This window comes from Podarcis cretensis (genome assembly GCF_951804945.1).
Source record: "Podarcis cretensis genome assembly, chromosome: 5".
NCBI lineage: Eukaryota > Metazoa > Chordata > Lepidosauria > Squamata > Lacertidae > Podarcis > Podarcis cretensis.
In genome coordinates, this window is record NC_137174.1 from 87,998,261 (window position 1) to 88,020,389 (window position 22,129).

The following is a 22,129-nucleotide window of genomic DNA, read 5'->3' on the forward strand; positions in this document are numbered from 1 at the left end:
CGTTGCTCGTTTGCTTAATTGGCTATGTTTTTTGGTTAAGGTGGGGCATTACAAAGGAAGGAAAAGGTGATTGTTTAATGAATAGTAGACTAGAGGACCCTGGACGCAGGTGGCGCTGTGGGTTAAAGCCTCAGCGCCTAGGACTTGCAGATCGAAAGGTCGGCGGTTCGAATCCCTGCGGCGGGGTGCGCTCCCGCTGCTCGGTCCCAGCGCCTGCCAACCTAGCAGTTCGAAAGCACCTCCGGGTGCAAGTAGATAAATAGGGACCGCTTACCAGCGGGAAGGTAAACGACGTTTCCGTGTGCGGCTCTGGCTCGCCAGAGCAGCGATGTCACGCTGGCCACGTGACCCGGAAGTGTCTCCGGACAACGCTGGCCCCTGGCCTCTTAAGTGAGATGGGCGCACAACCCCAGAGTCTGTCAAGACTGGCCCGTACGGGCAGGGGTACCTTTACCTTTACCTTTTAGACTAGAGGACCAGTAAATTGGAAAATCCAGTGAATGTTGCCTACTGATCTACCTGCTGGTCTCTGCATTTCAGAGACATAGTTGAAGTACTGCTTAGATGAGCATCTTCTTGAAAATTGCAACCCTTTTTTGCAAGGTCTGAGTTGTGGGTTGAAATCTGGAGATGTGATGTGCGCACACACACAATCAGTATCAGGGTCTCAAAATTAAAATGTTTCTGTGGCAGCTGAGAAAGCTTGTGCTGGACATATTGCTCAAAGGAATTGAAGCTCCATCATGAAGGGTTCTCCCCTCCTCCCCCCCCCCCAAAGAAGTGCAATAAACTGTAATCTGCTTTTTTCATTCCTTCTTAAAGTGGGCATTTTAATTTGGATTATTGTTTCTAACAGGCAATTTTGGGTCTTTATGATACCGACTTAGCTATTACAGATAGGTAGCCGTGTTGGTCTGCCATAGTCAAAACAAAATAAAACAAAAAATTCCTTCCAGTAGCACCTTAAAGACCAACTAAGTTAGTTCTTGGTATGAGCTTTCGTGTGCATGCACACTTCTTCAGATACCTGAAGAAGTATCTCTTCAGATACCTGAAGAAGTATGGTATCTGAAGAAGTGTGCATGCACACGAAAGCTCATACCAAGAACTAACTTAGTTGGTCTTTAAGGTGCTACTGGAAGGACTTAGCTATTGTATGGCTAAAGGGGGAAATGAATGTATTTTTTTGGAAATAACAAACTGAATAGTTTGGATTACCCAAGCAAAGAAATGTGCCTTTTGTGATTCTCTGTTCTTGCTGTACAAGAAGAAACAATTTCTCTCAACCTAGGTGTATAGTACTTTATGACCCTGTGGTATTTTAATTAGGGCACAAACTACGTTAGAAATGAATCCAAGCTATGCAATAAGTCCAGCTCTCATTCATTCCGGATGGGGCTTTCACAGGAAAGGTTTCCAGTGGGGAGTGCATATAGTAAAGTCTTACGGACAGGTTGTTCTGCAGCAAATGTCAACTTACATTCAGCATAGACTGCTTGGTACCTTCTGGCTCAGTTCAAGGTACTTAGATGGATCAGTGGAATCTATTTTGACTCTCCGTTTAAACCAATGAAGCTGCCTAGCACCTCAAGAACCGCCTCTTCTCATGTGAACCAACCTGGACTCTGCAATCATCGTCTGAGACCCATTTTTGTGTGCCTCTTCCACGAGAGGTCCAGTGGGCAGCAACACGAGAACGAGCCTTCTCTGTGGTGGCTCCCTGCTTGTGGAATGCTCTCCCCAGAGAGGCTCCCCTGGCACCTTCCTTACAGTACATATCTTTGGGCCTCAGGTGAAAACATTCCTCTTCTCCCAGGCCGTTGGATAATTAAATCAACCTATAGTCTTTTAAAATTGGGGGTGGGTATTGTTTTTGTTCGTTATCATGGTTTGTCCTGCTCCTTCCTGCCACTCACCATCTGGCCCGGGGCGGGGCCTGAAGCCTCACAGGGACTGCTGTGCTCTGCTGCCCAGGAGGACTCTCCTGTGTGGGTGTCTGAGGGCCCTGCTCCTTCCTGCCACTCACCATCTGGCCTAGGGCGGGGCCTGACAGGCCTGACAGGGACGATTGCTGTCACTGCTGCTGCGGCCCAGGGGGATCCGGAGGGGTGCAGAGTTCTTTTTAAAATGTTTTAAAATTTTCCTTTTCCTTTTTATTTCTTTATTATTATTATTATTGTCATTATTATTACTGTATATGCAGGGATGGGGTGGGGGTGGGATGGATGTTTAGTTGGGAATTTGTTTTGATTTTGATGGATTTGTAATTTTTGGAGTTTTTTATTTGTATTGTTTTTTGTTTTTTGGGGTTTCTTTTTTGTTTTGCTTTCATTGTTTTAAGGTCTTATTTTGTTCTTAAGGGGAGGGGTCAGGGCTGCCGGGGAGTGGGTCCCAGCCAACAAAATGGCTGCGGCATGTTCCACAGGGGGGGATGCGTTGGGACAACCGATCTCAGTGATCTCGGGTAGGAGGAGGAGTTACGCTAAGACCAGACCATGTCATTACAGAGGAGGCAGGTTTAGTCGTTGTCTGAGGACTATCCCTGCCTCCAGGTCTGGTCCTGACCAGATGGATACTAGAATCAGCAAGGGATACCCACATGACCTGAAGGTGCTGCTGTGCAATGCCAGGTCAATGATTCATAAGACCACTGCCATCCATGACCTGATCATGGATGGGGGATTTGACCTGGCATGTGTAACAGAGACTTGGTTGAATGAAGCGGATGGGCCTGTTCTTGCTGCTGCTTGTCCACCAGGTTTCTCTTACGCACAGCAACCCAGGCCTTGTGGGCGGGGAGGGGGGGTTGCAGTGATTTTTAGGAAGTCATTAGTTTGCACCAGGCGTCCTATTGGGAAGACCCAGTTCTCTGAGTGCATGTTCTGGAAGTTGGGCAATAGGGGCAGTACAGGATTCCTTTTGGTGTACCGACCTCCCCGCTGCACCAAGGATTCCCTGCCCGAGCTGCTTCAGGTCGTGGCGGATGTTCTCCTGGAGACACCTAGTTTGGTTGTCCTAGGGGATTTTAATATCCATGCCGACACGACCTTACAAGGGGCCGCTCGGGACTTCGTGGAAAGCATGGCCTCCATGGGGCTGTCCCTGAATAAGTTTGGCCCAACCCATAGCCGCGGACATGCCTTGGACCTGGTGTTTACCTCTACGGATGTTGGTGACCTGACACTAACTAAAAGTGAAACAAAAGAAGTGCCATGGTCAGATCACTTCCTGGTGCAACTGGACTTCTCCGCGACCCTTCCCCTCTGCAGGGAGGTGGGACCGATTCGGATGGTCCGCCCCCGCCACTTAATGGATCCAAATGGTTTCCAGAGAGTGGTAGGGGATGCTTTATCCCATGTTGATGGCCTTTCAGCTGATTCCCTGGTGGCCCGCTGGAATGTGGAGTTAACCAGGGCTATTGACTGTTTGGCTCCGAAGCGCCCTCTCCGATTGCATGGAGCCCGGAGAGCCCCGTGGTTTTCCACGGATCTGAGGGCAATGAAACAATCGTTGAGACGGCTAGAGCGCCAGTGGCGGATAACTCATTCTGAAGCTGACCGGACACAGGTTAGAGCTCAATGTCAAGCCTACCAAGTGGCGGTAGCGACGGCGAAGAAGACTTTCTTCACCGCCTCTATTGCATCTGCAGAAAACAGCAGCAGGAGACTTTTTCAGGTGGTCCGCAATTTAGCGGAACCACCTGCTACATCAGGGCCCAGTACGGGCCACATGATCTCCTGCAATGATTTTGCAAAGTTTTTTGCAGATAAAGTCGCTCAGATTCGGGAAGAGGTAGACGCCACCGTGGGAGCAGGGCCGGGGCGGGAGAGTGCTAGAGTCCTGTCTAGTCAAATTGCATGGGATCAATTCCAATCTGTTACCTCCGAGGATGTGGACAGGCTGCTTGGACGAGTGAAACCAACCACCTGTCTCCTTGATCCTTGCCCATCCTGGCTTATAAAAGCTAGCCGGGAAGGACTGGGCGATGGGCTTCGTGGGGTGGTGAATGCTTCCCTCCGTGAGGGAGCCTTCCCAGACCCGCTGAAAGAGGCGGTTATCAAACCACTTCTTAAAAAACCATCTTTAGATGCGGCCACGATGGCCAGCTATCGCCCAGTCTCAAATCTTCCATTCTTGGGCAAGGTGATTGAGCGAGTGGTTGCTGAACAACTCCAGGCACGCCTGAAAGAAGCGGACCATTTGGATCCCTTCCAGTCGGGATTCAGGCCTCATCATGGGACTGAAACTGCCTTGGTCGCACTGGTTGATGATCTCCGGCGGGCTAGGGACAAAGGTGAGAGCTGTTTCCTAGTTCTGCTGGATCTCTCAGCGGCGTTTGATACCATCGACCATAACATCCTTCTGGACCGTCTTGAGGGGCTGGGAGCTGGGGGCACTGTCCTACAGTGGTTCCGCTCCTTCCTCCTGGGCCGTGTTCAGAAAGTGGTGGTGGGGGATGAGTGTTCAGACCCCTGGGCTCTCACTTGTGGGGTGCCTCAGGGTTCTGTCCTCTCCCCCATGCTTTTCAACATTTACATGCAGCCGCTGGGAGAGATCATCAGGGGGTTTGGGCTGGGTGTTCATCAGTATGCGGATGATACCCAGCTCTACCTCTCTTTCAAATCAGAACCAGTGAAGGCGGTGAAGGTCCTGTGTGAGTGTCTGGAGGCGGTTGGAGGATGGATGGCGGCTAACAGATTGAGATTGAATCCTGACAAGACAGAAGTACTGTTTCTGGGGGACAGGAGGCGGGCAGGTGTGGAGGACTCCCTGGTCCTGAATGGGGTAACTGTGCCCCTGAAGGACCAGGTGCGCAGCCTGGGAGTCATTTTGGACTCACAGCTGTCCATGGAGGCACAGGTTAAATCCGTGTCCAGGGCAGCTGTGTACCAGCTCCATCTGGTACGCAGGCTGAGACCCTATCTGCCTGTGGACTGCCTCGCCAGAGTGGTGCATGCTCTGGTTATCTCCCGCTTGGATTACTGCAATGCACTCTATGTGGGGCTACCTTTGAAGGTGACCCGGAAACTACAACTAATCCAGAACGCAGCAGCCAGACTGGTGACAGGGAGCGGCCACCGAGACCATATAACACCGGTCTTGAAAGACCTACATTGGCTCCCAGTACGTTTCCGAGCACAATTCAAAGTGTTGGTGCTGACCTTTAAAGCCCTAAACGGCCTCGGTCCAGTATACCTGAAGGAGCGTCTCCACCCCCATCGTTCTACCCGGACACTGAGGTCCAGCACCAAGGGCCTTCTGGCGGTTCCCTCACTGCGAGAAGCCAAGTTACAGGGAACCAGGCAGAGGGCCTTTTCGGTAGTGGCGCCCTCCTTGTGGAATGCCCTCCCACCAGATGTCAAAGAGAACAACAACTACCAGACTTTTAGAAGACATCTGAAGGCAGCCCTGTTCAGGGATGCTTTTAATGTTTGATGTATCATAGTATTTTAATATTCTTTTGGAAGCCGCCCAGAGTGGCTGGGGAGGCCCAGCCAGATGGGCGGGGTATAAATAATAAATTATTATTATTATTATTATTATTACATTGCAAACCGCCTTGTGATCCTTGGATGAAGGGCGGTGCGGAAATTCAGTAAATAACCACGGTGGTTCTTTTGGCATGTTACGTTTTCCGCAGTGCCCTGCAACATCGCTCTGTCAGGCACTCTGGAGAATTGTGAGAAAGCCAGCTTAGATTCCTAGATCTCCCCATGTCTCCCAGGCAAGCCTGCAAGGGAGTGGAGGACCATGTTGGGCAACACAGAAGACTTCCTCCCAAACCTTTGAGCTTTAGATGGAGGTGACTGGTTGAACCATGGTTTCTTGGTTTACGGTTCAGGTTTCTCAGTTGGTTAGAGCATAGTGCCAAGGTTGCAAGATCGATCCCCGTATGAGACAGCTGCATATTCCTGCATTGCAGGAGGTTGAAACTGATGATCCTCAGGGTCTCATCCAACTCTACAATTCTGTGATCTATAGCAAGGACGTCCAACTCCCAAGAGACTGCGATCTACTCCTGGGATGAAAAACTGGCAGTGATCTACCCATTTTGGGGGGGGGGGGGAGCCAGAGTAGTTGAGCTTTTTTTTAAGGGGGGTTCAGCTTCGGTCTGGCCATTGTGGGGAAGCAGAGAACTGCTACCAGGAACGGTCTACCATCGCACGGCCGGGGATCCGTGAAGCCTTTCGCCACCATAGCAGGCCTCCGGCAGCCAACCAACGACCAACTCTCCCCAGGTCAGGACGGCACGCGGGTGGATTCTCTTTTTCCCCCGCAGAGGAAAAAGAGCCCACAATCTACCGCTGTCACCCAGGGATTGACCTGTTGATCGAGGTCGCCCGGTTGGACATCCCTGATCTATAGGGTACAAGTCAGCCCCCTTCTATTTCATCGAAGCTGTGGTGCCACCTTCCTCTCTCAGAAAACAGAGCTTTAACCTCTTGGGAGAACAAACGACATAACTTGCTGCCTCCCTGTGTGAAATTCTCCTCCTTCTCCCTGTTTTCCAAGATTTTCTTCCTGGGACGTCCACAGGAATTGCTATTTGTTTTACTCTCTGGATTGTACAAATTATTAAAGTTTATAAAGGGATACCAAAAAAAAGGAAAGTTCTTTTTGTTTTGTTTTTAGCCATATGTTCTAAATGGATACGTGTGTCCTAGCTAGTGATCATAAAGGAAAGAAAGCATTCCAACAGAACATTGGCTGGATATGGTACATGAAGTTCCAAGTCCTTGTCTGAATTTATGCAAAACAGTTATGCAAGCATGTGTCCATAATAAACAAAATGGTGGGGGTGTGTGCTCTTTTTAGTCAGTTGTGCTTTTTAAAATAATAATAAGAAAAACCTCCCCCAATCCAATTTGGTTGCCTTTTGTCCTCATTTTGACCTATAAAATGCCTAATTGATATCAAACATTTTGTGTAGGGGCTTATTTCAGCTGTAAACATATTTTATTCTTGGCTACCATTTTATCCCTGAGGCATTTTAATTGCACCGTCTCATTCGAGACATTGAGCTTTCGCTGCAGACGTCTGGCTTAATTCGATGTCAGCTTTAATCATTCCAGGTGTTTGAAGCAATCACCGTGGTTTTGGGGTTTTTTTTAGTTTTTTTTTTTTTTTTTACATAAGCTCAGAAAAATGTTAATGCTACGTGAACTCCTCCTTTGCCTGATAAACACGGCCCACAAGATTTATTAGCTCGTTTTAGGAGTTGACTCCAAATAAGATCATAAAGTCATTTGTGGACCTTTTTCAGGGTTACAGATGTTTTGGTGCGGGATAAGATTAAGTGCGTTTGCAGATAATAACTTCTCTAGTATCGCTGCCTTGTTGGCTCAGCGAAAGGGCTCAGAGATTGAGCTTGGCACGAAACGTACGCTTGGTGTGTCTGGGTCAAAACCAGACATGATGTGGGCGACAGTGATTTTTGGCAGCCCCACTTTCTCTACCTGTCGCCTCCCCCTCCTCGTGTTAATAGCAGCAGAGAGGGCATGGGAGGGAAAAGTTATACGTCTCCCTATGGGGCTGCTGATTAGCAGAGGAAAAACATGGGAAATCCTAATCTTAGATCTCCCTAAACCAGCCTTTCTCAACCTGTGGGTCCCCAGATGTTGTTGAACTACGACTCCCATCACCCCTAGCTAGCAAGGCCAGAGCTCAGGGATGGTGGGAATTGTAGTCCAACAACATCTGGGGACCCACAGGTTGAGAACCGCTGCCTAAACCATCTTCCAGGCATGTGTCTGTGCACAGGATTCATTTACCGTAGAGGAGGAAGTGGGGTTGAGTGTGCTTGGTCTGCCCCATCAGTGAAGGGCTGTACCGCAATAGCGGAAGGTTCAGTTCCAGCATCTTCAGGCTGGAAGAGAGTCCTTGACTGAAACCTTGGAGCGCTTCTGCCTTCAGGGAACGCAGTTCTGAGCTACTTGTGTCTAACTTCCAAGATTTGGAGGGTGACTGTGCAGTGCTCCTACTGTGAAGAAAGCTTCGGCACTCCTCTAGGCTCCTTGTGCATTCTAGAAGCCTACCCAACCAGGGCAGGCTCCCCACTGCAGAAAGTCCCCCGCCTAAGTCATTAAGGCCGATGGGGACAGAGGAGGTAGGATAAGCATAGCTGCCCAGCTTCTTCCACTAGTTTTAAGGGGGGTGGGTTGTGACTCTTAATATTGCAAATGGTGTACCCGAAGAAGGCTTCGGTCATGGCTTAGGGTTAGGTGCAAGCGCTTGGTTCTGCTACAAAATGTTTCTAGTAGAGCGCAAGGGGCAGTTTATTTGGGGTTTGAGTACCACCACTCTATCTTTGGTGATGCTGTTGTGTGTCTTCACCTCTTCTATGCATACATGCCCACGATTCATCTCACCACTGACACTAACATCATCTTCTTTTGTCTCTCTAGGTTTCCGATATCCAGGCGAGGACAGTTTTGCTCACATGGTCTCCTCCAAATGACCTTCTGAGTGTGGATAGGCACAGCAACGGTTTGCCTTATACCTGTATTTACGAAGTTGCCTTATCAGACAAAGGGAGGGATGGAAAGTACAAAATGATTTACAGGTAGAGAATATGGAAGTGCTAAGATTTTTACATGGTTTTTAAATAAATAAATAAAACTAAGGTGTTGGGGTTGGAAGGGTAAGGAGAAGCTGCCATCGCTGTTTTTCCAGAGTGAAGCACAATGTTCCTTCTACTTTCACAGTTGTCATTTTGCCATTTCCTCCTCCCTTTCAGCTCCCCTCCCAGCGTTTTTTTCCATAGTGTTCACCAGCTGGAATAGCCGTCTGCTAAGTGTGTGTGTGTGTGTGTGTGTGTGTGTGTGTATCCCAATGACTTCCAGAGCGGAATATTGGTGGCATGCCAGCTTGACTACTGTGTAGTCCACACATTTCATCTAGAAAGAGGCCATTTAGCAGAGAAATTTACGAATTCGCCTTTTGCCTTTGAGAGCGTTTCCATAAGCTTGGATGTCACTGCATTTTAATATGGGAAGCAATAGGGCTTGTGGAAGTGTGGGCTTTCTATGTATAGTCAAGTTCAGCACCGTACTGCTTTAAACTGTCACAACTTCCTCCAAAGAATCCTGGCAGCTGTAATTTGTTAAGGATGTTGGAAGAACCCATCTTCCCCCACAGCAGAGCTGTAATTTCTAGACTGGTTGAACAGCCAGACCCTCTTCCGAGGGAACTGTAGCTCTGTTTGAGGAAGAGGGGTCTCCTAAACAACTTTCAGTGCCTTTAAGCAACTACATTTACCAGGATTCTCTGGGGGAAGCAGCGACTGTTTAAAGTGGTATGACACTGATTTAAATGCATAGCGCAGCTGAGGCCTTTCTGTTGTAAGTGCTCTGGAGTTTAGAACATAGTGGCTGGACACAATGGGTTGGCTTTCGTAACATAGGCTACATGTTGTGAATGTGTCACTGTAGTCACACAATCCATATTTTGTACCAAAATACAGTGGTACATTGGTTCCCAAATGGCTTGGCTCCCGAACAAATCGGCTCCCGAACGCTGCAAACGTGGAAGTGAGTGTTCCGGTTTGCGAACGTTTTTCAGAAGCTGAACATCCAGCGCGGCTTCCGATTGAGTGCAGGAAGCTCCTGCAGCTGGTTGGAAGCTGCGCCTTGGTTTTCGAACTGTTTTGGGAGTCAAACGGACTCACGGAATGGATTAAGTTTGAGAACCAAGGTACCACTGTGCAGTATCTTTACAGCCATATCCTGATGTATGCCAGTGGAAATTCCACTGCTTTAAAACTCTCCATGGTATCCAAGAGGCATAGAAGTATTATTTTTATACTGCCCTTTAAGAGAGGTTTACAAAATGAATGAAACAATGAGCATATGCATACAAAACATATATTTTGTAAAAGCTGTAAAACGGTGCCAGAATTGACTCGAGAATACCCAAAAAGAAGAAGAGTGGGTAGGACTGATTTAGGCCTCTAGCCTCCATGATCCATTGATGACCATTTTTCTCTTTTTGGCATCAGCAATGTGAGCATGCCTGGACTGTGTTAGACATTGATTAGAGGTTGCTCTGTCCTTAAAAAAAAGAAAGAGAGAAATATTTACGGTGTACTCTGTAATGAAAAATAAAACCTGGGATTAGGTCTATTGTGCTTAATTGCATTTTGCACTGCTTGAAATTACTACTTTTCCTTATGAGGCTGGTTTTTTTTACGTCTTTAGAAGTAAGGTGTGCTATATGTAAATTGGCACTCTTTGCATGAATGTTACCATTTTTCATTTCCTTTTTTCAGTGGAGAAGAATTGGAATACAAACTGAAAGATCTTAGGCCAGCAACGGAATATCATGTCAGGTGAGCTACATTGGTTGGGAAGATTTTGCAGTTTCAATCCATTTGGTGATAGATGTTGCAGCGGACTGTCCCAAACTTTATAGTTGCTGACATTTACATGTGGATATTTAATTATCCGGCTTAATTTTGTAAGTGCTTGAAAACAGAATCGTGTTTTCCCCTCTTTTGGGACATAATCCAAGTCAGTGTTGGCAACTTCTACCAGCTTGACCGATCGTTGGTGTTCCTCAGTGTATCGCTAAGTTTACAGATATTAACAAAAGTTATCTGGGATTGTCAATATTTGGACGGTCACTGTAATGTGAGTAAACGTAAAATACTGGAAATGTTCTGCTTTCCTCTTGACTACATAGGTCAAGGATAAAACCCCTTTTCCACACATGTTTAAACAGGCTGTGTGCTCCAAATCTCTCCCTGCCTGTTTAGATTTATTTTGTTGTTTTACATTCCGTTGCTGGGTTGTTGTTTCTAAGGAAAAACTTTAAAAGGCTTCTAGAATGGTTGAGTGATAAGAATAAGGTAGACTAGATGTTCCTGCCTACAAAAAATAAAATAAAAAATAAAATATTGTGCCTCAGTCTTGCTGGAGCAGGGTTACCCAATCCTGGGTCTCCAGTTTTGGGACTACAATTCCTGTCACCCTTACAACTGGTCCTGCTAGCTAGGAATGATGGGATTTGTAGTCCAACAACAGCTGGAGATTCCAGCACAGGCTTTCGTAGAGCATTAAACACAAAAAAGCACCGCCACACAAAGTAAGTATCTCCATTTCAGCCCAGCTGAGTCTTTACCTGCCCCACATCAAACGTGGACATGGCTAGGCCCAAGCAGCCTCACAGCCGAATGAAGAGGCTTGGTGGGCTCAGTTAGGCCTTTGGCCTAGAGTTTCTCCATGCTTGAGTTAATGAATGTGGAACCAACGGATGATTGTCAACTAAGGCTGCATTCGGAAATGGAGTTTATTGCATTAGTTTTACTGTATATATAATACTAGCACTTCCATCCCAATTTCAACCTCCCTTTACACAGCAGTACCTTGTTGTGTTGTAGAAATGTGGCTTTTTGGTTAATATGCCACCATGCTAAAATTTTAAATGGCGGGAAAGAACTGCAGGCCGCCATACTGCCCCAGGCCTTATCAGCACAAAACTCGCACCATTTTCCAAGTTAAGGGAGTTGCAAAACGGTATTTTCCTGGAAACGACACAGAAATGAGCCCTAAGCTTCCACTTGATTTCCAGGAAATGGCTCTTACGTTATGTGAAAAGTCACGTAACATGCAAAAAACAAGCAGTTATGGAAATGCCTAAGTTTAGAGTAGACCCATTGAAATTAATTCACCTAACTTAGTCTTGTTCATTAAATTTAATGGATCTGCTCTGAGTAGGACGTAGTTGGCTACTGCCCAAGTTCTCCCCAAATACTACCAGACCTCAGAGAAGAGTGCAAGAAGAAAAGAGATAAATCCCCAAACAGGTTCCTGGGGACCTGTGCTAGATTGAGGGCGAATGAACATCTGGTGGGCTTTGTGTTTCTCTGCCACCACCAGAACTCCCTTCTCTGGCATGTCGCAGTGTGAGGGAAGCATTCTTGTCCAGCCGTCGGTTCCCTTTGGTTTAAGGGAGGGAATTGCTTCGGATTGCCTTGCTATGTTTTGGCAAAGGCAGAGAGGCTGTCTCCTTTTCTTGCTCCATGTGTTGTCTCCCACATTCACACGCCAATAAAGAAGGCGTTCAAGAGATACAGCCTAGAAATGATTCACAGAGGAAACATACTGCTGGATCCAAAACGAGAGCACACCCGAGGTTATACAGGAGAAGCTATTTACGTGTTCATTTGGTTGCCCAGTTTGGACAAGAGAGAGCAAAAGCGAAGTCAAGAGTGTCTTAACCTTGGCAACGTTTTCCAGAGGTTGACATTTTCAGAGGGATAAACTGTTCTGGAATATGCCTGTGGTTTTTGCTGCGATGCCTGAGAATCCTACACTACATATAAGGCTTTCCAGCATCTTACATATGTCACTCCTTTGTGAATGCAGGTGTCTTTATTTCTTCCCAAGGAGATGTCATTTTGGGTCATGTTCAGCGCTTAGTAGCCTCAAATAGAAACCCACACAATGTTCTTATACAATTTCTAGTTGCTTTGTTTTGTCTGCATCCCTTTTAAAGGAGCTCTGCATTCGAAAGATACACGTACAAACACGTAAACATTTGGGTTAACTCGTTCATTTTACAATGTAGTAGATATGGTGCACATATTGCCATATGTCCAAGGCGACAGTTCTCAAGGAGTGCTACTCTTCCTTGAGAACTCCAAGCCAGTTCTTCAAAGCTTCCCATTCTAGCACTTCAGTATAGTCATGGGAATGTCTTGCCAAATGGATGGCGCAAATGTTCTTGCCTCTCACACCAGGTTCTGATTCACTGCTCAGCCTGCCAAAAAAAAGAGAGAACACTGAAACTCAAAATATGGAGAAGCCCTTTGGCATTGTCTCCCCCTAGTCGCAGGAGGTCATTTTTGAACCAGGATAGGGCCATATTTGGGACGCGGGTGGCACTGTGGGTTAAACCATAGAGCCTAGGACTTGCCGATCAGAAGGTCGGCAGTTCGAATCCCCGCGACGGGGTGAGCTCCCGTTGCTCGGTCCCTGCTCCTGCCAACCTAGCAGTTTGAAAGCTCGTCAAAGTGCAAGTAGATAAATAGGTACCGCTCCAGTGGGAAGGTAAACAGCGTTTCCCTGCACTGCTCTGGTTCACCAGAAGCGGCTTAGTCATGCTGGCCACATGACCCGGAAGCTGTACGCCGGCTCCCTCAGCCGATAAAGCGAGATGAGCGCTGCAACCCCAGAGTCGGCCACGACTGGACCTAATGGTCAGGGGTCCCTTTACCTTTACTAGGGCCATATTGATGTGAATAAATAACCTAAATTTGGCTGAACTTTCTGCTGGCAGAGGGGGCTTGTCTGGACTGAAGATGGTTCGTTTCCCGTTTCGTTCCCCTGCATTCGGACTACATATTGAGCTTGTGCCTTTGAACATGAACTGTTCAGACTGCTGGGTCCACTCTAGTAAAAAGAACCTCTTACACAGTAGCATCTATTTTTTTATTTAACTACTTTAAAAACTGCTTGATATTTTTTTTTTAAAAAATCTGTTTTTATTTGTATACCAAAATGTAACACAAAAGCCTATACGAAGCAGAAAAACCAGTAAAACAGTATTATAAAAACAGGAATTCACTAACAGAACTGCTCCTGCAACTTATCAAACATCCACTTGTTTTCAGAAAATACATGTCTGCGTGGTATCCTGTTCCTACATTGGCTTCCCGGACATTTCCCATCCAAGGCACTAATCCAGTAGATTGGGGGGAACGGGACCTGTGGCCCTTCAGATGTTCTTGGATTTGAGCTCCCATCGCCCCTGATCATTGGCCATGCTGGGGGTTGGGACCTATGGGAGTTGTGGTCCAATGGCATCTGAGCAGCTCTTGCGTCCTTCATCCATGCAGTAGGTTTTCGGCGAGGCTGCAGCATCAGATAACGCTAAGTTGTTCACCAGGGTCACCCAAAACTGACCTGCTAAAACAGAGACATTCTAGTGAGGTTGGCGAAAGGAGCAAAGAGCCACTCCTCCTTCAGATGCAGCCAGATCAATAACGCCTGCTTATTTCCCCCCTTCAAACTTTGTTCCCTATTTCAGGGTATATGCCGTCTACAATTCAGTAAAGGGATCCCGTTCAGAACCCGTTAGCTTCACCACGCACAGCTGTGCCCCGGAATGTCCTTTCCCACCCAAACCTTCGCACAGGACCAAAAATTCCCTAACTTTACAGTGGAAGGTAAGCAGTGTGAAAGCTCTGAGATCCTTTTTGTGCTGTATCCTTTCAAAAAACAGATTGGTGGACTGTTTCTGGGATATACGAGCAAGGCAATGGAAAGTACGTTTGCATCGACAATAAGCTGTTTCCTATGTGGGCCGGGACTTCCCACCATCACAGAATTGTAGAGTTAGAAGGGAACCCAAGAGTCATCAAATCCTTTCCCTTCTGAAGGGGTATACCTGAAGGAGCATCTCCACCTCCATTGTTCTGCCCGGACACTGAGGTCCAGCGCCAAGGGCCTTCTGGCGATTCCCTCACAGCGAGAAGCCAAGTTAGAGGGAACCAGGCAGAGGGCCTTCTCGGTAGTGGCACCCTCCCTGTGGAACGCCCTCCCACCAGATGTCAAAGAGAAAAACAACCACCAGACTTTTAGAAGACATCTGAAGGCAGCCCTGTTTAGGGAAGCTTTTAATGTTTCATAGGTTATTGTGTTTTAGTGTTTTTTTGGAAGCCGCCCAGAGTGGCTGGGGAAACCCAGCCAGATGGGCGGGTTGTAAATAATAAATTATTATTATTATTATTATTATTATTATTATTATTACTACTACTACTACTTCTGCTAGGCTCGGGACTCTTCCTATGGACATTCTTAAGTGATTTTTTGAAGGGCTTCTCTTTATCTTCCTGCTTTTGTCAGGCAGCTGAGGGTTCCCACCTGATCTTCTTCCTGTCTCCAAGCTATCAGTGACGGGCCTGGTTCACCTGTAACAATAAGCCATGGTTTGTTTAGACTGAGTGAGGCTTGTTTGAATGCCTGAACTCAGCCTAGCTGGCTAACCATGGTTTGGGGGAGTGGCGTTTGAAGGAAGCCACAAAGTGTGAATTCATGGTTTGGTATCAGCTTATAAACCATGGCTTGTTTTAACTGATGTTGCGTCCAAATCCAACAGCCTTGCCTAACCACCCCAAGAGGCTTACAAAGCAGCAGCAACATGAGGCACGAGCAGCTGGAGAACAAGCCAAGCTTTAGAGAAACCAAGCCATGGCCTGTTTGGTCGCCTTTGAGATGATTCATGGTCCATTGAACCAAAAAGCGGCTAAAACAAACCATGGCATATTGTTACGTCACTTCTGGTGTTAAACCCGTCAAGCTGTTTCTGCTGAGAGGAACTCTATCGTAGCGTTTTGTGTGGGAAGTTGGAGACGTTTCTGTAACATTTGGGCTCAGAAAAGGGAAAATTCAGCATTGTGGTTAAAACTGGCTCAAATCCTGCAAGCTGTTTTATGCTTCCTTTGTGGATTTTCTGCTCAGTAGTCTCCACACAGCTGGTGTGATGTGTGAGGCAATCTTCAGGTTTGCTTCAGAGGGGGACAAGATTTCTTAAGAGTAACGCTCATGGCCAGAAGAGGCACGAATGAAGGCACTGTATAGCTGATGTGGTAAAACACTTGCTTTGTTTGCAAAACAAAGAACCCAGGTTCAGCCTCTGGCATTCCTAGACCCCAGTTTGACACTCTGGAGAACTGTTGCTGGTCAATGTAGGCAAGATGGTCTGACTGGCTTAGATGGTCTGACACAGTATAAAGTAGCTTTCTGTGTTTCTGTATAAATGATGATCATGAAAGTGTAAATGGAACCCATTTACTCTTTCCAGGTGCAACATCTGTTTAAATTTTTGCTGTGAGGATTTCTAAAAGTCTTTTTTTCCCTGTAAGCTTCCTGCCAGTTTCCTATTCTGTTCTTTCTCCCCATACACAGGCCCCTATCGACAATGGTTCAAAAATCACCAGCTACCTTTTAGAGTGGGATGAGGTAAGTGATAATCAATCAGGAAAAACGGCAATGAGCTTTCTGTTTTACCATAAATCTGTTGTATAGAGAAGCACAAAATCCTTCAAACGCAGGAGAATGGAACTCTGGAGGTGTAAAGTCAGCTTTTTTGTGGTTGTGCCCTGTAAAACATCTTCGACAACATGTAATCAACGCAATTCAGAAACACCAGTACAGTTCAAACCATGCAGGTGATTATGGCTGCATATGGACCATGCATTTAAAGCACTTGACTTCCCCCAAACAATCCTGGGAGCTGTAGTTTGTGCAGGGTGCTGGGAATTATAGCTTTGTGGGGGAATAAACTACAACCCCCCCCCCATGATTCTTTGGGGGGTGTCATGTGCTTTAAATGTATAGTGTGTACACAGCCTATGTCCCTGGTATTAAGGTCTTAAAAGTGAGTGTAAAATTGTACATTTTTGTATTTGCTGACTTCAAGTGTGTTTGTTTTTTTTTTGTTGTGTTAAATGAGTTGTCACCAACCTGGGGCCATTCAGAAGATTTGAACTGCAACACCCATTAGCATATCAGCCAGTCTCCGGTGTGATTGCCAGTGGAACACAAAATACAATCCACTGTGAGGCGTCTGAAATAACAGCCAACCCATACCTAGCTTGGGAAGAGTATACATGTTTATTTCTTTAAATCCATTTTTATCCTGCTCTTCCTCTGTACACGAAAAGCATTAAAATATAAAAAAGCCGCAGCAAAAAATAACTTACATCCATCAAAATAAACAGGTGGGTCAAAAACTCCTGAGTGAAGGAGACATGAAGGAGTCATCCATATCTCTCAGGAGAAGAGTTCCAGAGTCAGGTAGCCACCACAGAAAATAGCTTTTCGCACATTGTCACCAGAGTAAAAAAGACAATTTGAATAGATAAACAAATGTTACTTACTTAAAAAACTCTACAGAGGTGAACTTTGTAAGCTCCTGAAAGAAAATGGTATTGTGCTTGAGACAGCAAGTTATGTCTCAAGTCTGCCAGCTTTGGATACAGAAGGAGAAACTGCCTTTTAAGTTTCTTTAGAAAATAAATAAATAGGACAAAAGGAGAGTTAAGCAGGCACACCTGCTTAGTGGCAAGCTGTCCAGAAGCTTTGCCATCGGCTCCACCAGCTAATTCACGCGCAAATTTTAACCCGAAACCAAGGCTTTAGCTTGTAGAGGACACTGATCAATCAATCGAAGTGTGCAGCATAAGGTACACACAGGCATTGCACAGAAAGAGGTGCGCACATGTGAATTTTTTTTAACAGCAATAAGCAAATAGTGGAAGATCGTCCATTTTGACTTTGGAAAATGTGACATTCATGAATCCATATTAAGTTTTGTGCTGTTGTTCTCTTTCAGGGGAAAAGAAGCAATGTTTTCAGAGAATGTTACTTTGGGAACCAAAAACATTACAAGCTGACGAAGCTTTGTCCGGCTGTGGGCTACACATTCCGATTAGCAGCTCAGAATGACATAGGCATGAGGTAAGTTGCGCCTGATCACAGCTGCACCTGTGTGCTTCGCCGGCCTCCCAAATTGAACTCAGAGCTAAGAATTGTAAGAAGAGCCCTGTTCGATCAGACCAGAGGCCTACCTAGTCCAGAATTCTGCTTTCTACACTGTCCAACCAATTTTGTTTCAGTAGAGTCTGTGGATGGCAGGGAGACCAGCAGTCAGGGGAGCCTGAGTCAATGCCAGGCAGAGCCCGTCTTCCTCCCTGCTATGAATCATAGAATCATAGAGTTGGAAGAGACCACAAGGGCCATCGAGTCCAACCCCCTGCCAAGCATGATATGTAGGGGCAACACTGAGACTAAGGAGCAGGGTGGATAAAACTCAATGATTTAAAAAATAATAATCAGAAAAATTGGATTTTTAAAATTTAAATCAGATTTATTTTATTTAAATGGGATTTTTAAAATAAAATGCTTTTGGGGGAGAAATCTTTCTAAAGATAGTTTTCTATTTAAGTTACATTATAGTGCAAAGGCTATTCATCAGGAAATAAGGATTTGTTTTAAGTTTTTCATGTGTGCTAAAACTCAGTCTAAATTTTTGGTTGTTGTTTTTGTTTAAACCTGTTTAACCACATCAGTTAACAAACATGGATACATATGCTATAATGTTATTGTTTTAGTTAAATAAATTGTTTAAATTGTTATTAAGGAAATGATTGTTTTCCTCCTTCCAATAAAGTACAGCAGAAAAGTTGTCCAAATATAAACAGTTAACTTCTTAAACCTCACAATAATTTCATAATTATCTGTCAGTGTATTTCTAATAGTATAACCAAATCAGTAATTTTTTATATAACTGTAAAAACTACTGAAAATTTATTATTCCAAAAATGAAACCTTCATCTGGTTGTAAGTATTAAGATTATACCAGCAAGAATGAGTATTTCTTTAAAAAATATTATAATATTTCTTTTTTAAAAAGAGATTTAAATCAAGTCTTACTGACTAGTGATTTAAATCGAATTGACGGCCTCCCTCGCTCAGAGCAGGAGAGAGACGGAATGTGTATTTCAGCCTCAATTCACAACTGAAAACGGAAAAGTGTCAGCATCAAGTTAGGGATAATTATTTGTTGTGTTTATTAAAAAAAAATTTATATACCGCCATTTGTGTACTGAAGTATCAGTGTTTGTGTATCACAGTAAATCCTAAAACGTAAACTGGAATTAGAAACCCGAAACAAACCTTCTACTAGTAGAGCGAGTAGTCGCAGTTAGGCAGGATTTGCAAAGCAGAACAGAAGTAGCTCAGGCAGAAAGGCTGGTAGAATGTTCAAGGGTAGCAACACACATGATCAAGGAAATTCAGCCAGGACACTCTAGTCAGTTAGACCCTCTACCTGGTAGAGGGCTGGAAGAATTGACAGGTGTGGATCTGTGGCTTCCTTGTTTTGCTGGCACGGGCACCAAATAAAACAGAAGTTCTAGTCCCGCCAGTTCCAAAACATGAGCCCTTTCCCCATTTTTTATACCTTATCTTTGTTTGGTTCAAGTACGGCCACAGATTCAGATAAGGCACTGCGTCATCTCAGCCAGCCTTGTTATCTAAGGCAGGCATAGGCAAACTCGGCCCTCCAAATGTTTTGGGACTATAATTCCCATCATCCCTAACCACTGGTCCTGCTAGCTAGGGATCATGGGAGTTGTAGGCCAAAAACATCTGGAGGGCCGAGTTTGCCTATGCCTGATCTAAGGGGAAGTCTCCACCCCAAACGGCAACTAGCAAATCCGGTGTCTGCCCAGCACCTGCTCACTAAGATTCAAATTAGAATTTAGAATTCAAAACAGTGTGCGACTACTAAGCAGGAAAGGGGTTTCGGTGTTTTTTTTTGGGGGGGGGGGTGTCTCGTTGCACTTTGCAGTATGTTTGAAGGGCCACGCTCTCCCTCTTCTTTTGCTCCTTAGTGGCTTCAGCCAAGAAGTTGTGTGCTACACATCAGGGAATATTCCTCAAACCCCTTCTGCACCGAGGCTTGTCCGTGCTGGAGTCACCTGGGTCACCCTGCAGTGGAACAAAGCAGAAGGCTGCACACCAGAGGAAGTCACCACCTACACCCTGGAGATTCAGGAGGAGGATAATGTAAGTTCTGAGTTAATGCAGCCAAATCCAGGAAGGTCTGACATGAACCTGAATACAGAGGAAAGCCCGCACTGGGTTGAAAATCCAGGGCACCCCCTCCTCTTGGTGTTTTTTCACAGGTGTATTCTGCAACATGTTCTTAACATGATAATGGTGTACTAGTTATCCTGCAAGGCTACCCCAGTGCTGCCACGTTATTGCATCACGGAGGGGCTACGTGCAACAAAAGCGGGACGAAAATGGAATTGGAACATTGGTGGAACAAAATGTTACGGGGTGTGACTGCCCCAATACTTTTGCAGGCACAAACAGTAATGAAAGGGGTATTGCATATGACTGCCCTGATAGCATCACGAGCACAAATCGTCACGGATGTGCAGTAAAAACGAGGTGTCCTTTTATCCTGTGGAGGAAGATTCCCAAACTGTGTGGTCCAGGGGTCAGCAACCTTTTTCAGCCGTGGGCTGGTCCACTGTCCCTCAGACCATGTGGTGGGCTGGACTTTTTGAAGGGAAAAAAATGAATGAACTCCTATGCCCCACAAATAACCCAGAGATGCATTTTAAATAAAAGCACACATTCTACTCATGTAAAAACACCAGGCAGGCCTCACAAATAACCCAGAGATGAACACATTCTACTCATGTAAAAACACGCAGATTCCCAGACCATCCGCGGGCTAGATTGAGAACGCGATTGGGCTGCATCCGGCCCCCGGGCCTTAGGTTGCCTACCCCTGGTGTGGTCCATGGACCAGCAGCGGTCCATGAGCATCATTCGGGTGGTCCATGTCATGCTTGCGTTAAATATCTGTATTCATTTTAATTGTATATTTATTGCTTCTACCATTTTGCATATTGCATTTTATTGTATATTATAGTTTGATTTCTGTGGAATGCAAAGGGTAATGCAACATAAATAGGAATGCAATTAAAGAGTATACAGCATCTCCCAAAGTGCATTAGAGTTGCCGCAACAGGCAGGAAAATCATTTAAGTGATCCACCAAGACCATCAGGAAATTTCAAGAGGTTGGTGATGAAAAAAGTTTGGGAACTGTCAGGATACATCAACGCAATAACTCAGGGTCAGTTGACATCCCACGGAAGTTGACCAACTCCTGACGGGAACCACGGCTCCAGGGAGAGCAAAGGTTAATTATTTCAGGTTGGCAGCACATAACTGCCACCCATTTTGTCTCTTCATGGTAGAAAAGTTGGGAAAGGCAGAAGTGAAATAGTTATGTGTCACAGAGTCTGGGCTGGGATTTATTTGCTCCAAGTAGACTTTGGAGCTCACGAAGCCACAGAGCGAAATTCTTATACTTTCATCTGTTATATGTCATTTGATAAATTAAATAGTGAGCTCATTCTGTCGCTGTGGATCCTTTATGCAGCCAAAATGCCACACACAGACAGACAGAGAGAGAGAGACAGGAAGAAATATATATTAGCAGGCTTGGGGGAACCCCACCGTTTGCAGGAAGGGAAAAATAAACGTTGGGGGAGGGAGAGTCTAGAGGGCAGTGGGAGAAAATGAGGGAATGATTGGGGAAGGAATACACACTGATTGTTGGGATGATGAGGTGTGGTTGGAATGACACATCCTGTAAGGGTGTGTGGATGGCTGCTACAGCATGCCATGCTGCAAAGTTTTGTTGCAGTCCCCACTGGACTGTTTTAATATCTACAGAGGCAGAAATTCATGCAGCTGCACCAATCCGAATAAATTGGGGGCTTCTGCGTATTGAATTGTCTTCCTGGTTGCTACTTATAGAGCCTTAGCTGAAAAGTCACAGTGCCCTGGAATGTCTTAAGGGCCTTTTATAGCATTTGTATAGGTCTTGCGATTGAGTTTTCTGAGTCCATTGTGAACATAGGGTTATATTAATAAGATCTCCTATGACCCACGTCACAAAAGTTATATCTGAATCCAAGCCTGAACCTTCGTCATCAGATGTGCTGGGCTTAAAGTGCTCTACACTTGAGCGTTCCTATGAAACCTTCGCAACACAAAACGTTTCGCTATGTGGTGCCATAGAAACAACATTGAAGGGACCCAGAAATAATGGTGTCCTTGGCTGCAAGGGACAATCTATGCATCCTTTGTGAAACCAGACCAGGGAGTGCTGGAGGTGGAGAGCTTTTTCTGAGTACTTTCTGTGTGTCCTTACTTTCCACTGCACTTTGCATAAATTCCCCACCCACCCCTATTTGTGGGCGGCTCTTCTCTTTGCCCCTGTTGCCGGCTGTGCCATATCAACAGCTGTGAACTTGGTACGTGTGCAGTTCTGCACCCAAAATGGCTCCCTGTGCAAAGCAAAAGAGCAAAGGGGTCCAATTAGAGGCAATCCTTTTATTGCTGCTTGCCACTGTATGTCAAGCACACACTGGGTTTTTTTTGAGGGAGGGGGGTTAATTCTTAATTGGCTGAAAGGACGAAACTTAGGTTGCGTTGTTTCTCTCCTCCCCAATCTCAGTGCAACATGGTGGTTCCTTTGAAGCCCCCATGAGTCATCCTCCAATGGTGGTGAAATAGCATCAGGGTCTTCTCAGT

At 45.7% G+C, this 22,129-nt stretch overlaps 1 protein-coding gene across 2 annotated transcripts in view; it reads left to right on the forward strand.

Annotated features, from left to right (window-relative positions):
- The window catches only part of FNDC3B (fibronectin type III domain containing 3B), a 278,029-nt gene that overhangs the window by 203,692 nt on the left and 52,208 nt on the right, over nucleotides 1-22,129 (forward strand). For both annotated transcript variants that reach the window (XM_079977640.1, XM_079977641.1), the window contains 6 exons: nucleotides 8,406-8,563; nucleotides 10,268-10,327; nucleotides 14,029-14,167; nucleotides 15,909-15,962; nucleotides 17,338-17,462; nucleotides 19,400-19,574. In XM_079977640.1, coding sequence (XP_079833766.1) covers nucleotides 8,406-8,563; nucleotides 10,268-10,327; nucleotides 14,029-14,167; nucleotides 15,909-15,962; nucleotides 17,338-17,462; nucleotides 19,400-19,574 — 711 coding nt within the window. The remainder of the gene's footprint in view (nucleotides 1-8,405; nucleotides 8,564-10,267; nucleotides 10,328-14,028; nucleotides 14,168-15,908; nucleotides 15,963-17,337; nucleotides 17,463-19,399; nucleotides 19,575-22,129) is intronic.